Source organism: Rattus rattus, chromosome 8, assembly GCF_011064425.1.
Source record: "Rattus rattus isolate New Zealand chromosome 8, Rrattus_CSIRO_v1, whole genome shotgun sequence".
NCBI classification, from domain to species: domain Eukaryota; kingdom Metazoa; phylum Chordata; class Mammalia; order Rodentia; family Muridae; genus Rattus; species Rattus rattus.
The window spans coordinates 60,920,393-60,934,974 of record NC_046161.1 but is presented as its reverse complement, the minus strand read 5'-3'; the positions used below and the strand labels follow the sequence as shown (position 1 = coordinate 60,934,974).

General features: G+C 38.9%; 1 protein-coding gene across 2 annotated transcripts in view; it reads left to right on the top strand.

Annotated features, from left to right (window-relative positions):
• Positions 1-14,582, top strand: part of Usp3 (ubiquitin specific peptidase 3) — a 72,637-nt gene that overhangs the window by 13,355 nt on the left and 44,700 nt on the right. Inside the window, exons 1-3 of one of the 2 annotated variants that reach the window (XM_032911304.1) lie at positions 6,535-7,231; positions 9,663-9,723; positions 13,959-14,090. In XM_032911304.1, coding sequence (XP_032767195.1) covers positions 7,183-7,231; positions 9,663-9,723; positions 13,959-14,090 — 242 coding nt within the window. In that variant the 5' untranslated portion in view covers positions 6,535-7,182. Of the gene's footprint in view, positions 1-6,534; positions 7,232-9,662; positions 9,724-13,958; positions 14,091-14,582 lie in introns of those variants that run through there. The other variant, XM_032911303.1, reaches the window with a different exon arrangement.

The following is a 14,582-nucleotide window of genomic DNA, read 5'->3' as shown; positions in this document are numbered from 1 at the left end:
CAACCACTAGCAGAGGAGTTGTTCTTGGCAACTAAAGGATGCTGGATGAGGGAACTCAATTTTCTTAAGGGATGCATCCCTTGAGGGGCTACCTGTGCTCCTGTAGATAGCCTAATATCCATGGACATACTGGTAACACTAACACATGTGCACACATATGCACATATGTGTGCACACACACATTCCATTAAACATCAGAAGATTAAACCTCTTTACTCTCTTGCTGGCCCTACCCCTAGTTAAATAAGTAAGTAAGTAAGTAAATAAATAAACACAGAAAGGAAGGAAGGAAGGGAGGGACAAATGAATGAATGGTCAGGATTTTAGTCACCTAGACTGCATTTGAATTCACTCTATATGATCAGTCCTTGGTATTATGCGTGCCACATGTCTGGCTCATTAATCGTTCTTGATTTTACTTTATATCACTAGGTATCTCAAGATGGTGGTGCTCTTTTTCTTTTTTAAATCTTTTTCTTCTTTTTAAAGATTTATTTATTTAATCTATGTGAGTACACTGTAGCTGTCTTCAGATACACTAGAAGAGGACATCGGATCTCATCACAGATGGTTGTGAGCCACCATGTGGTTGCTGGGAATTGAACTCAGGACCTCTGGAAGAGCAGCCAGTGCTCTTAACTGTTGAGTCATCTCTCCAGCCCAAGATGGTGGTTTTCTAGCTAATGCTTCTTCCACATATGTTGGTTGGTATTCTGTAAGGAAGAGTTTTCCTTTTTCCCTTACTTGATTATGCATTTGCTTACACATTATAGCACAGGCACAGATTTTCATTTATTTGGTGATACTGTTATCATTATTTTAAAACTCAACTTGTCTTAGATTTGGCCATTGGGAGCCTTCTTAATCTGTAATTTTGATATGTTCTTTTGGGCCTTTTCTTTCTGCTACCACAAGAAGTTCCATGTATGCTTTGTACCCAGCTTACCACAACCTTGCTGTCAGTCATTTTCTAAAAGAAGCTCTCATTTGTTTTTGGTTGGAAGTAATGTTTTATAAACTAAGATCTCTCAGCAGAAAGATCTAAGTAAGAAGTATGAATAGGTATGTCTACTTGGTATATATGTTTATATTTGTATGACCACGAGTTCCCATTGGCATCCATGATTCCTTTCAACATCTTAGGTTGACCCCCATCCCTTCATATTTGCTGCATATGTTCAATACTGAGAATCTGGTTCTCTTTGCTTATAGTATGTATACTCACTCATTTAATTCTATAATCAGAGAAAGTAGTTCTGGAATTGTTAACCCATACCATTGCAAAAGGTATTCTGGTAATTAGAGTTCGGCAGTTACTCATGGTTGATTTTGTCTGTAAATGAGCAATAAATAAAGCAGTATGTTCAAAGTTGGAATTAGTCATCCCTCCCCTTCAATACACTTAATTGAAATATAGCTTGGCTCATTTGTATGTATTTGATTTTTGTTTTAGATCTTCCACCTGATCTTTGCTGCTTTTATTTCATATTTTGAATACCTAGACTATTAACATTGTTTTAAAGGTTAAAATTTTACAAAAAGCTATTCTAAGTAAGACTCATCAGCGGGTGAGCCAGCAAACTATATATACTTTCTGTGTATTTTTGTTTTTAATCATTTAACATTGTATCTTGTATATCAGTCCATGTTTGTAGAAGTATTTTTTCCTTTTTCGTGTGTGTGTGTGTGTGTGTGTGTGTGTGTGTGTGTGTGTGTGTGTATGTATGTATGTATGTATGTATCTGTGCTTTTTTTGTGTGTGGAGGCTAGAGGTCAATGTTACATGTTTTCCTCTAATACTTCCCACCTTATATTTTCTTATATTTTAATTATATTACTTACTATTTTTTCTGAGGTAGGTGACAGAATAACTTTTGGGGGTCATTTTTCTGCTCCCCCTGTGGTTTCCAGTTGAATTTGGATAATCAGGTTAAACCCCAACAGTTTGGCAGCCTACCACCCTGATTTTTCTCAGTGAGCTCAATTATTCAGCTGGACTGGCTGGGCAGTGAGTTCCAGAGACCTCCTATTTCTGCCTCCACCTCCCCAGTGCCAAGATTATAAGCCAACTCCATCATGCCCTGTTGCTGCTGCTTTTGTTGTTGTTGTTTGTTTGTTTGTTTGTTTGTTTTATCGGGACAGGTTTCTTTTTGTAGCAGTGGCTGTCCTGGAAGTAGCTCTGTAGACCAGCTGGCCTCAGACTCAGAGATCACCTACCTCTGCCTCCCTGGATTTGGGATTAAAGGTGTGCACCACTACCTGGCCTTGCCTAGCTTTTTAAAATGTGGGTTCTGGTGTTAAAATTCAGAGCCTCATGCTTTAGAAGAAAACATTTTTCTGGCTGAGCCATTTCCTGGGCCTCATTGTGTACCATCTTTGTCTGTTCCTCTATCATTCATCTGCTTGTCTGTCTGTCTGTTCATCTGTTTATCTGTCTATTGATCTATCACTTTCTAGTGTATTCAATTTGTGTGTGTGTCACAGTAAATTGCAGCTGGTCTTCCATGTGTAAAATGTAGGTTGTTTAGAGTATTTTGCAGCTAATAATAATAATAATAATAATAATAACTAATAGCTTTGTATACACAGTTGTTATTATTATTATTATTATTATTATTATTATTATTATTATTATTATTATTAGGCACCTTAAGGGATGAATAAACATTTAACTCTTTGTGTAAGTAGTAATGTATAAAAGATTTTATAATAATATAATAATATAAAGGTTTGCATAGCCTGTTTTCATTTCCTGTGGTTTTACTGAAATAAAATAGTCAAGGCTATTGAAATGAAATGCTTTGTTGAAATTATTTTTCTGACTGGAAAGCCTTGAAATCAGTTGGAAGTTGCCTTGGGAACATTCTTAGTTAAGAAATAACTACGCATATGGTTTGGGTCAAGGTTCATGTTGAGCAGTAGTCTGTTCCTAATACATATTCTTTATCAGTGCTGTTTCACCCCACCAGACCGCTGAATGTCTGCTGTTTAGTGAGACTTTTAATTTATATTAGGTTCCTCTGTTTTGCCTATTACCTGGTGCTTCTTAAGGATTACAGAGTGGCTGTAGTACAAGACAATTCTGCATTGTCTAGAAATAAGGATTTCAGCTTCTAGAAATAATGCTGATCCTCAAGGGCATGGTGTCTTAGATTTTGAGAAATGCCCCAGTCCTCTGAGGTGATTGATGACTTCAGGTCTCCTGACTCAATGCAGTGAAATAGGAGGGAAACCTGCTGCATTGCTAGTTACCCATGCAAAAGATTGGTAGCATAACTTCTCACTGGAACTGACATGAGTGGGCTACATATATATGCTGAGGTAGATGATCTTGGCTAAGGGTGGCTGGAGCTCCCAAAGCAGATCACCTTTGCCTCTGAGAAGTCTTCAGTTTCCATTTATGAACCACACAGTCTTAGTTTCTGTGTATGCCCTAACATGGGAATGGCTTGAAGGTGGGTCAGAACACAGTGTCAAGAATATAATGCCTCTAAGGAAGTTGCTTTTTAAAGGAGACTCAGGTGATATGGTGGATAAGGAAAAACTGGGCTATCTAGAAGTTAAAACTGCTGGCCCAGAAAAGTTGGTAACCATATCTTAAATCTGTGTGACTTGAAGTCATTCCTATTCACTTATTTGCTAAAATTAGTTAGAAATTAAAAACATTTTGAAATGACTTATAACCCCTAATAGATGTTGAAATATAGTACAGATCACATTAAGAAGCTGGGTGTGGTAGCTCCTGCTTCCAGCTTCAGCCTGTAGGAAGGCTAATGCAGGAGGTCTGAATTAAGAGGCCTGCCGGAAGACCCTGTCTCAAACAAGAAGAAAAAATAGACTTTATCATATGTTTTAGTCTGAACTTTTGACATTTCCATTTGTTGGAATACTGAGAATGTGTATTAACAGTTGCATTAAGAATAGTTACCAGGCTGGAGAGATGGCTCAGAAGTTAAGGTGCCTGTCACACAATCATGAGGCTCTGAGTTCAGCACCTACATAAAAGTTACGTGTGGCTGTGCTAATCTGAAGTTCCAGTATTGAGCTGGGGTGGGCCTGAGGCAAAGTAAGTCCATGGTGCTCGCCAGCTAACTACCTTAACCAAATTGGTTAGCTCTAGGTTCAGTGGAGACCCTGTATTAAAAAATGAGGTGAAAGGACTGGAGACATGGCTCAATGATTAAGAAAGAGTGCTTGCTGCTCTTCCAGAGAACTGGGATTTGGTTTCCAGCATTAATATTATAGAACACTACTTACTGCCTATAACTCCAGCTTTAGGCTATTGGGTACCCTCTTCTGACCACTGTGGGGTTCCTCACACACGTGGGTGTGTGTGCTTGATGCACATATATACATTCCCACACACATCTTTAAAAAAATCATAGAGACCTACATACACAAGTGAACATGGTATACAGCCCCCTACACACACCTCACATCAAAAGCAGCACAGATACCAAGGTGTGTTTCGGTGGATTAGGTTGGTGAACCAAGATCTAGTGTCTCTTCTGCAAACCTCTAGAGTTTGCTGTATTTCAGTGTTCTGGTACTTGAGTTCCTTCAGCCCTTATGTGTTCATAGTATGAATGGTTGGTTACCTGTATGAATGTTGTGTGCCGCATGCATGCCTGGTGCCAGAAGAAGGTGTTGGATCCCTGGTAGAGTTAGGGATGGTTATGAACTGCCATGTGGGTGCTGAGAACAAAACTCTGTTCTCTGCGAGAGCAGCAGCAAGTGCTCTTACCAGCTGAGCCATCTCTCCAGTCTTAGTACTTAAATGTTTTATCTGATTAGCATCTTATTAATGTGTTTAAACCTCTTTATATTATTTCTCAAAATGTGCTTCTAGATGTATTTTATTTTCCTAAAGTATTATGCTAGACATATCTGATTTTAAATATAACACTAAGGAAGTTTTAACAATTGTGCCAAATCTGGAATAAAGTATTTCATTTAATGTGGCTTTGAATATAATTTAGTTTAGGTCAGGCATAGGGAGTCTTTTGTTGGCTAGTGCTTTCTATGTGTTAGAAATTTTTCTGTGAAAATATGTCTTCAGCTCCAATTTTTAAAAATTTTGTTTTCAAGACAGGGTTTCTCTCTGTGTATGTAGCCTTGGCTGTCCTGGAACTCATTTGTATACCAGACTAGCCTCAAACTCAGAGACCCATCTGCCTCTGCCTTCTGAGTGCTGGTACTAAAGATGTGTACCTGACTACAGCTGCAATTCTTTTAAAGAGTTTAAGCTAAAGGAAAAACTTTTTCCACCCCCTATACATGTGAACATCTTCAGTGCAGTGCATGTAGTAGCCTCTGGCATTAACTCCTGGCAGTTGTTTTATTCTTTTTAATATATTTTTCAGGTAGAAGAAGCCAAGGCTTAAAAAAAGTTCTTTGCTGTATGATTCATGTTTCTTCTGAAGTTCTTAACAAACTCATATGAGGTAGCTGTGTCCCATCTAGTGGTGAAGAAGCAGGCTCTGGTACAACCAACTGTTGTAGGTTAAAGCACAAAGAATTAAAAGAATGGTGGATTGTGGACTCAGAAGTCCAAGTTAAATAGAAGACTCTAGCATGTTTACTTGGAGTCTACAAAGTAATAATTAAATTTCTGAGAAGGCAACCTATTTTATTCCATATACTTTATATAAAAAGGAAGGGTTCTTTTGGTAGGGTTGGGGGGTCATTGATCAAGGATTTTCCCTTGTTCAAACAATACAAGCAGAAGTTCAGATCACTGTTTCTCCTGGTAAGGATTTTAAGAGAAAATCTAATACTTCCTTCAGAAATCTTGGGGTTCTGATTAAGATGTGGGCTCCTAATAATGGGGAAGCCTAGTATTAGGCTTTGCTGGGTGTGGTGGGAATCAAATTACAATATCAGAACTCTTGGGGTGAAGTCAGAATTAGAAACAGATGGTGTAGGTATCTTCAACTTTTAAAATTATTCAGAAGTTTCCAAGAACCTTTAGTTCAATCTGAGGTTTCTCAGAATGGTTATTACATAACATAACCCAGAGGCAAGAAGATTGAAATATAGGCTCTGTAGCTTTTCATGAGGAGAAAAGGGAGTCCTGTAATTGCCTAAGGTGCTTTTTAAGAATCTTCACACATGGTCTGGAGAGATGGCTCAGTGGTTAAGAACACTGACTGCTCTTCCAGAGTTTCTGAGTTCAAATCCCAGCAACCACATGGTGGCTCACAACCTGTAATGAGATCTGATGCCCTCTTCTGATGTGTCTGAAGACAGCTACAATGTACTCACATATAATAAATAAATCTTAAAAAAAACTTCACACATGACAGGGAGGGTATTCTAGAGAAACAATGCTTTGAAACTTTTGAAGATTTGACCTATTTGTTACTGAGGCTTTTTTGATTTTGTCTTGTTTTTTTTTTTAATGTAATACAGGGAGACAATAGAAGTGATGTTTATTCTCATGAAAGAATTACTCAGACTTAAGACTGGGAGCATACATGGATTTGAGCTTTTGGGTTTCTATAATACTCCCCAGTACAGAAAGATCCCCAATGTAAAGCAGCCTAGTTCAAGATGACTGCCATGACTTTGCCTTCACTGTCTTTTCTGTAGAAATGGTTGTTGAGCCATTGGACAGCTTCAATTCCTGTTAGGTGGAACCCTTATTCATTTAACTAAGAGCGCCAGTAGTGCTGGCGAGCTGCTTGGCAGATGGGAAAATGTTTCATTCTGGGTGGCTCTCTCGTCACTATATCCTAGTAGTTCAAAATAAGTGCTTTGTTTGAATTTACAATTTTGTGGGTCAGAAAGAACTTGACTAGGATTTTGTCAGGTAGCATATCTGTACCTAGAGCATCTTAACTCAGGTCTTTGTATAAATGATTGTTTTCCTGTGCTTCTATGACCTCCTATGATCCTGTGATTTCTTCAGTTTAGGCTTACAGTATGTTTCAGAGTAGTCAGACTTCTCACATGGTGGCCGAGCAAGCCTTCCGAACAGTAGGGACATGTTGAGTTTCCTAAGGCTTGAATTAGCATGTAATCACTTTTGTCATATCAGCTACCCAGGGCAGTCACAGAGTCAGAGAATGAGAAGAGGAGACTCTTAGTGGGAACAACCACAGAACAATTAAGCAGAAAGGGAAAACTGTTATGATGAATGCTTAACTGACTTCATCAACAGATAATTTACTCATCTAATGAATGATTCAAGAGAGGCTGATTGCCAGCCTGGAAAAAGAAAAGGACAGAGGTAAGAAGAGTGGAAAGGGTTTTCAAGGAGAAGACTGAGTTGTGCCTCATAACTCTTCCTTGCCTCCGCCTTAAACTCTTGGTTCTGCCATCTTTCCTTGAGGCTTTGTATAGCACATCTACACACTTGGACTTAGGTATTCACACGTGGGCTTCTCCGTGATTTGATCTCTGCTTAGTCCTTACAGTCTTCCCTGGCTCACCCTTCCTAAATGCTGGACATGGTGTGTGCCTAATGTTCTTCGAAGCCAGAATAGTGTGTTGGATCTCCTAGAACTGGAGCTATATGTGGTTATGAATTTCCATGTGGTTGTTGGAAACCTAATTCATATCCTCTGCAAGAGCAGCAGGTGCTCTTACCTGCGGATCCATCTCTCCAGTCCTTGTTAAAGCTTTTTAAGAACATTAGGTAGAAAGAACTGGAATTTTTTTATATGAGGGAGGATGATGCAAGTGCTTTCCCCCTAGTTATACCCACTCTTAGAATTTTATGATTTTAGAGGGTATGTTAGTCATTACCTACTTTCCATTTTACAGTGAAGATAGAAAAGAAACATGATGACCTCACTCTGTCTCTGGTAATGATGGAGAGAGAGCCAGTGCTGGAATCTGGGCATCTAGTACTCACTTTTTTTTTTTTTTTTTGGAGTTTTTCAAGACAAGGTTTTGCTGTGTAGCCTTGGCTGTCCTGCAACGAACTCTGTAGACTCAGAGATCTGCCTGCCTTTGCCTCAGGAGTGCTGGGATTAAAGGCATGTGCTACTCACTGCCACCCAGCACCTTTCCAAATTCTAAGGAAGAAAGTTTTCTTCTAGTTTGGAAGGGCTGGGTCTGATTGATGGTAGAGGCTGGAGCCCTCGTGTGCATTTGCCTTTCCTGATGTGTGTTACTGCATATAACCTCTTGAGCCTGGCTACCTCAGGAGAACAGCAAGATTCTTCATTTCAGGACACATGAGCTGTCTTACTTGAGCTGGACAGGGACAGAAAAAGAGTCTGTGGCTGAAGAGGCAGATAGTGAAAGGGGCTTCCCAGTGCTGTCCTCCCATTCAAAGTGTTGTCTAAGGGCTGGGGGAACAGCCTGTGACTCCTCCTAGGAGAAGACAAGGAAAATGGAGTGTTTTTGTTGAAGTGATGGGTGGATCACTGTGATACAGTGTGATGAAGCTTTATAATCTGAGTGATACATAGGAATCTGATTTTCAGATGTCACAAGAGCCTGCTGTGTGTGAGGTGTGAGCATATAAGAAATACACTACATGGCTCTTTTGCGTTGACACCACCCCCTTGAAGTATATTATAGGAGTATTAAAGAGTTCTTGTAAGTTCTCAGCTTTAACTTTTAGAATGTTCACAACACTCTAGTTGGATATTGCTTAAAAATCCCTTTGGTCTAATATTTTTATGTTTTTCTGAATAGACTCTGATTATGTGGTGTGTGCACATGCTCCAGCTTCTTCTCATAGAAAAGTCTGGAAAAAGTTCTGGTCCTGTAAGAAATGTGTTCACCTATGGTTACACTTCTGAAACTCACCTGTCTGTAAATTGAAGCTTCCTTTCATAATAAGGTCTTGTATGAAGTAAAATTTCAGGTTATAACCTGTTCTATTCTTAAAATGATTGAGAGTTAAATTTATATCACATTAGACTTTTGGGTGATTGAATGAGGAAATGACTTTATTTTTTTTTAAAATAAGTTGCTGAACACAGGGACTCCTAATATTTTATGTGCAAATGTCCTATCACTGACTTATAACAGCCCAACACCAAAAAGTGTAATCAACAGTTTTTAAAAGTTTCCATATGTACTCTTGCCTGGCTCAGCTGTATCCCCCCCCCCCAGCTGAGGGCCTTGCGCTTGCTAGGCAAGCGCTCCACCACTGAGCTAAATCCCCAACCCCTTAGCTGTAATTCTTAAAATAATTGGCCTACTGACACCGTCATTTAGAATTTTGTGCATTTCACATATTGTATTAGAAAAATAGGATTTGTCTTAACTGTGACTTTAGGATATACCTCTAACTAAATAAAGAAAGATTTGCTATTTATAGTTGTAATTATTACCTGAATGGAAAAAATTATGTGATTAAAAGATACTTGAGAAAAAACCCACCAAATGTTTTTTAATGGGAAACTAGCTTATTAACTTGTTGACTTCAAAAGAGAGTAATAGAGGGAACACTTGTACATATGTTTAATTTATGGCTAGGCTATTTGAATTAGTCAAGACACACAACACCATGGGCATGCATTTAAGTTCTTTTTGATATAGCTTTGGGTAGACAGTCATCTGTGTTAGTATTCATGTAAGCACCTGTGTAGCTGTGGGATTTATAATGGAATCACAAGCTATGATTAGAAATTGGCAGGGTTGGGGGCAGGGATGGGAAATAACACGATCCAAATGCTATGTTGTATTTTTCTTTTTATTAGTGTGCAGGTCCAACAAAAGCCCCTGGGTCTGTTTGACTTGTTCAAGTGTCCACTGTGGAAGGTATGTGACATATCTATTATTCATTACCTACTTGCTTTAAAAATTTGCCCGAAAATTTTATATTAAAGTATAACTAACACTTTTCCTTTTTTTTTTTTTTTTTTTTTTTTTTTTTTAGTGGGGACCAACCCAGGGCCTTGTGCTTGCCCTGAGCAAGCGCTCTGCCACTGAGCTAAATCTCCAACCCCCTAACACTTTTCCTTAATCATAGAATGTCATACTTTTGTTAATCTTCTGTTAATCATAGCATGCCTTTCTTTGTAGTACTCTCAGGTTGAATACTTGTCTGACACAACAAGGGAAACTCTAGGGGAAATCCTTTTATGCTGCTATGTAGAATTAACATTTGGTGATTAAGACAACTTACTAGTAATATTTGGCTGGGAAAATGAAACAAGGAAACATTTAAATTTTGAAACAAAAGTTGAGCAACTGGCTGTTTTTAAAAATCATTTTAGAAGTGGATTTAAGTGCACTTGAGTAGAATAGTTGAATCTTGTGTTTTCATTACTTCAGCAGTATCAGTGTGAAGCGATCTTGCTTCACTTGCTATCTGCCGTATCTACTTCCTTTACTTGAATAAAAAAATGTAAATATTTATAGATAATGGAATTAACTTTGTACATTACTTCTCTGTGGAGTTATTTATTCCTGCCTGAGATATACCAAACATTTCATTATTCAATTAAAATATTGTGCCTTCTGAGTCTGGGGATGTGTTTCAGTTGGCAGAATACTTCCCTGGCATGCTTAAAACCCTGGGTTCTGTTCTCAGCACTGCACAAAACTTAGTGTGGTAGTTATGTGTGTGTTTCCAGCTCTCAGGAGGTAGAGGCAGGGGGACTGGAAGTTTAAGATCATCCTTGGTTATGATCAGCCTGGTAAGTTTTAGGCCAGCCTGGCTTATATGAGACCTTGCCTCAAATCCAAACCAAACCTAAGCAGCATATGTTTTGCTTTTCATGTAGATTTAGCAGCTCCTGTTTCAATCCTCAGCAGTTCTTTCCAATTTTTGGCTTCAAAATGCCATTACTTAGATACATCAATAACTAATTCTAACACCAACTCAAGGACAGTTAGAAATCATCTATTGTGAGAGCTGGGCATGGTGTTTTCACACCCTTAACTCTAACATGTAACATGCAGGAGGAGGATTGCTGTGAGTTCTAGGATAGCCTGGACTAGAGAATGGTATCTCTCAAAACTATAGCAAACAAAACCCAATCAAAAAGAGGGAGAGATGATCTACTTTGAATTTCTTTTTTCTTTTTTTCAGAGCTGAGGACCAAACCCAGGGCCTTGCGCTTGCTAGGCAAGCGCTCTACCACTGAGCTAAATCCCCAACCTCTTGAATTTCTTTAAGTAGTCACACATTGGCTAAATTTAAGGGATTTAAGTTTATATTATATTTATTTGGAATATTTTCCCATTGTTACTTTAAATCTTCACTACATGAAAGAAGCATTTTTGTTTTGATATTGCACATTGAGTATTGGAATTGAATATCTGTCCCATGCACACTTAAAGTACTTTTGGAAAATGCTATGTATCTTAATTATGGCTATTAGGGTTTCAAACTCTCTAGGATCTAGGGAGCTTGAAAATACTTTGCGCAGATAATTTTTGAAAAAAGACAAGTAGACGTACTTAAATTTTGCACTGAGGAGTTAGGTGCCTCTCCTAGCTTTGAGGGGTGAGACTGATAATGCAGTAAGGGTTCTTTGGCTCCTCCAGATGTTACAGAGCAGTTCAGATCTAAATGTTGGAGGTCATGTGCCAGTGGAAAGCCCAGGACATTTTTGAGGAGAAGGGAAAAAACCAAAAAACAAAACCAAACTGGGGGAGAGGAATGTTTTTGACAAATAGGAAGCAACAAGCAATTCTCTGGGCTTTGGGAAAGTAAGTTGAAATTTTTTTAGACACTGAAGGTGGATTCTTTCTAATCAAGGGTAAATTCAAGTTTAGGAATTTAACAGGCTTTCAGAAAACTATGATTAGGTAGATTAAACAGATAATGGAGAGCAGCCTGATTTGATTTTGGTATTTCTTATGTAATTCTAATGACTGTTGCCAAAAATACTGGTTTTTCAGTAACTTGAGACTATTTGTCTACAGGGAACTCTTAAATGAATATTTTTTTCAATTTAGCATTTCAAAAAATGGTGTATAAGCAGATCTGAGATAAACATTCTACTGTGTTTTATAACACCATCCTACTTAGTTTTAAATTTTTGAGATTGTTATTGGGATCTCTGGCATACATGGTAGACTAGCTCCTTGTATAATAGTTAAAATTAGTTAAAATAGTTAAAATTGTGCAAAGTTAAAACTGAGAGAAAATTATTTTTTTGATGTAAGCTAGCTTTATATTGTTAACTTCTGACTAGTATGTTTGGGTATTAGCAAAACATTGCTAATGTTAATGTTATTCATCAATAATTATACTTTTATCACTGACCTTTATAGGGACTTAATTTGGTTTTATCAAAATTTCAAATTAACATATTGGGTTTTACCATGACATCTCCATACACCTCCGTCTCCGTCTCCTCCGTCTCCGTCTCCGTCTCCTCCGTCTCCGTCTCCTCCGTCTCCGTCTCCTCCGTCTCCTCCGTCTCCTCCGTCCTCCGTCCTCCGTCTCCTCCGTCTCTCCGTCCTCCTCCTCCTCCATCTCCTCCTCCTCCTCCTCCTCCTCCTCCATCCCCTCCTCCTCCGTCTCCTCCTTCTCCTCCGTCTCCTCCTCCTCCTCCTCCTCCTCCTCCTCCTCCTCCGTCTCCTCCGTCTCCTCCGTCTCCTCCGTCTCCTCCGTCTCCTCCGTCTCCTCCTCCGTCTCCTCCGTCTCCTCCTCCTCCCCCCTCCTCCTCCTCCTCCCCCCCCCCCTCCTCCTCCCCCCCCCCCCCCCTCCTCCTCCCCCCTCCTCCTCCCTCCTCCTCCTCCCCCTCCCCCTCCCCTCCTCCTCCCCCTCCTCCCCTCCCCTCCTCCTCCTCCTCCTCCTCCTTTTTTTTTTTTTTCCTTCTGGAGCTGAGGACTGAACCCAGGGCCTTGTGCTTATTAGGCAAGAGCTCTACCACTGAACTAAATCCCCAACCCCAAAGTGCAGCTTCTTGATTAACTACTGCACCTTGAGATGAAACTTCCTGCTCTCTACGTCTGCTATTTTGATGCCAGTGAGCCAACATTTGTTTTTTTTTTGTTTTTTTTTTTTTTAACCAGTTGAGTTTTTAAGTAATTCCCACCTTTTGCACACTGGTTGTTGTAAAAGAACTGGGATGTTTTGTGTCCCAAGGGCTTTCTTAAAGAGGCCAGGGACAACATTCCATAGTCTTTAGGAAAAGTGTAGCTAAATGTGGGTACATAGATACTTACTTTGGCTTCAGTTTTCCTGCTGTAATAAAATGACTTATTAAGGCTTGCAAGATGGCTCAGCAGATAAAGGCACTTGCCACCAAGTCCGATCCTTCTGGATAGACCTATTAGGGAGGAAGGGAACTCACCCCCATGGATCATCTCCTGGCTTCTGCTTATATTCTGTGTCATGGACAGCCTCTCACTCCCAAGCAAATAAATGTAATAAAGCATGGTTTATTAAACTCAATTGGAAAGTTATGAAATTGGTAGGAATATAGCCAATCATTGGCTATGTTTGTTCACATGGACAAATTACAGTTTTTCTAAACTCAAGTTGATTTGTGTTTTGTTTGGATTGTTCTACACAAATGCATTTCCATGTGTGTTGGTGATGAGGCATTCAGAGGAAAAATCTGAAGCCATAGCCAGGAAAACACAGATTGCCCTATTTACTGTCTGACTTTCATATCGTAGGTGCAACTTCAGCATATGGCACTGTGGAAGGAGGTTGATTAATTTATGTACAGGGTTCTTATTTACTTATTTTTAAATAACAACTCAAGCTGGGAATTAGCAATTTGAGAAAACCCTTAAAAGAAAGAAAACATAGGAAAACATCAGCATAGAAGATAGTATAAATAACACTGAAACCAATTTGGGTAAGTAATGCCTTTCCTTGCTTGGCCCTACTCTAGGTGTAACTAAATTTGACTGTAGTATTGAGTTGCAGATGTGAGTATACTTTAAGTATTTAGCTTAATATATTGCCAGATGATTAACTTTCTTTTTCAAGAGTTCTCTTTAATTTGATTAACAATTTCACCATCTTTGACTACTTTCCAAAGCAATATTTAAATTAAAGTAATAATTTCATTTGGCTTTGTAAGGTATGTGAATGGCCATGCAAAAAAACATTATGAAGATGCACAGATACCCTTACTCAACCATAAGAGATCAGAAAAACAGGAGAAAGCTCAGCATACAGTGTGCATGGATTGCAGTAGCTACAGCACATACTGGTAAGTTAATATTTTCTGGAAATGGAATTGTTTTCACAAATGTGATGTTACAAGTTAAGCCTCTTTGTTGGAAAGATTGTTTTGATAATCTTTCTTATCTCTTTTCTACTTCCTGAGAGGTAAATGACAAGAATTTAGTATTTCTAACTCAGCATTTCAGGCTTTCCCCCTCATAAAGTATATTACGCTTTCAGAGGAGGTTGGAGATAGCCATGGCAGGTGGTATATGCTGGTATTCCTTGTATTATGCGGGCTAAGCAAGAGTCTGAGTTAGAGGTCATCCTGGGCTGCAAAGCTATATTCTATGTCCAAAAAAGTATAGGTTGTAAACTTTGTGACTCCTTGTAATATAATGTATGTATCCATCTCATATAAATGGCAGTAAAGTCCTGTCTATTTTGTGACTGTTCAGGAGAAAATTATTTAGGCTGCAAGCAGTGCTCGATGATTTGTTACCCATGTGGTATATGCAGAAATATTTATAGTTTTAAC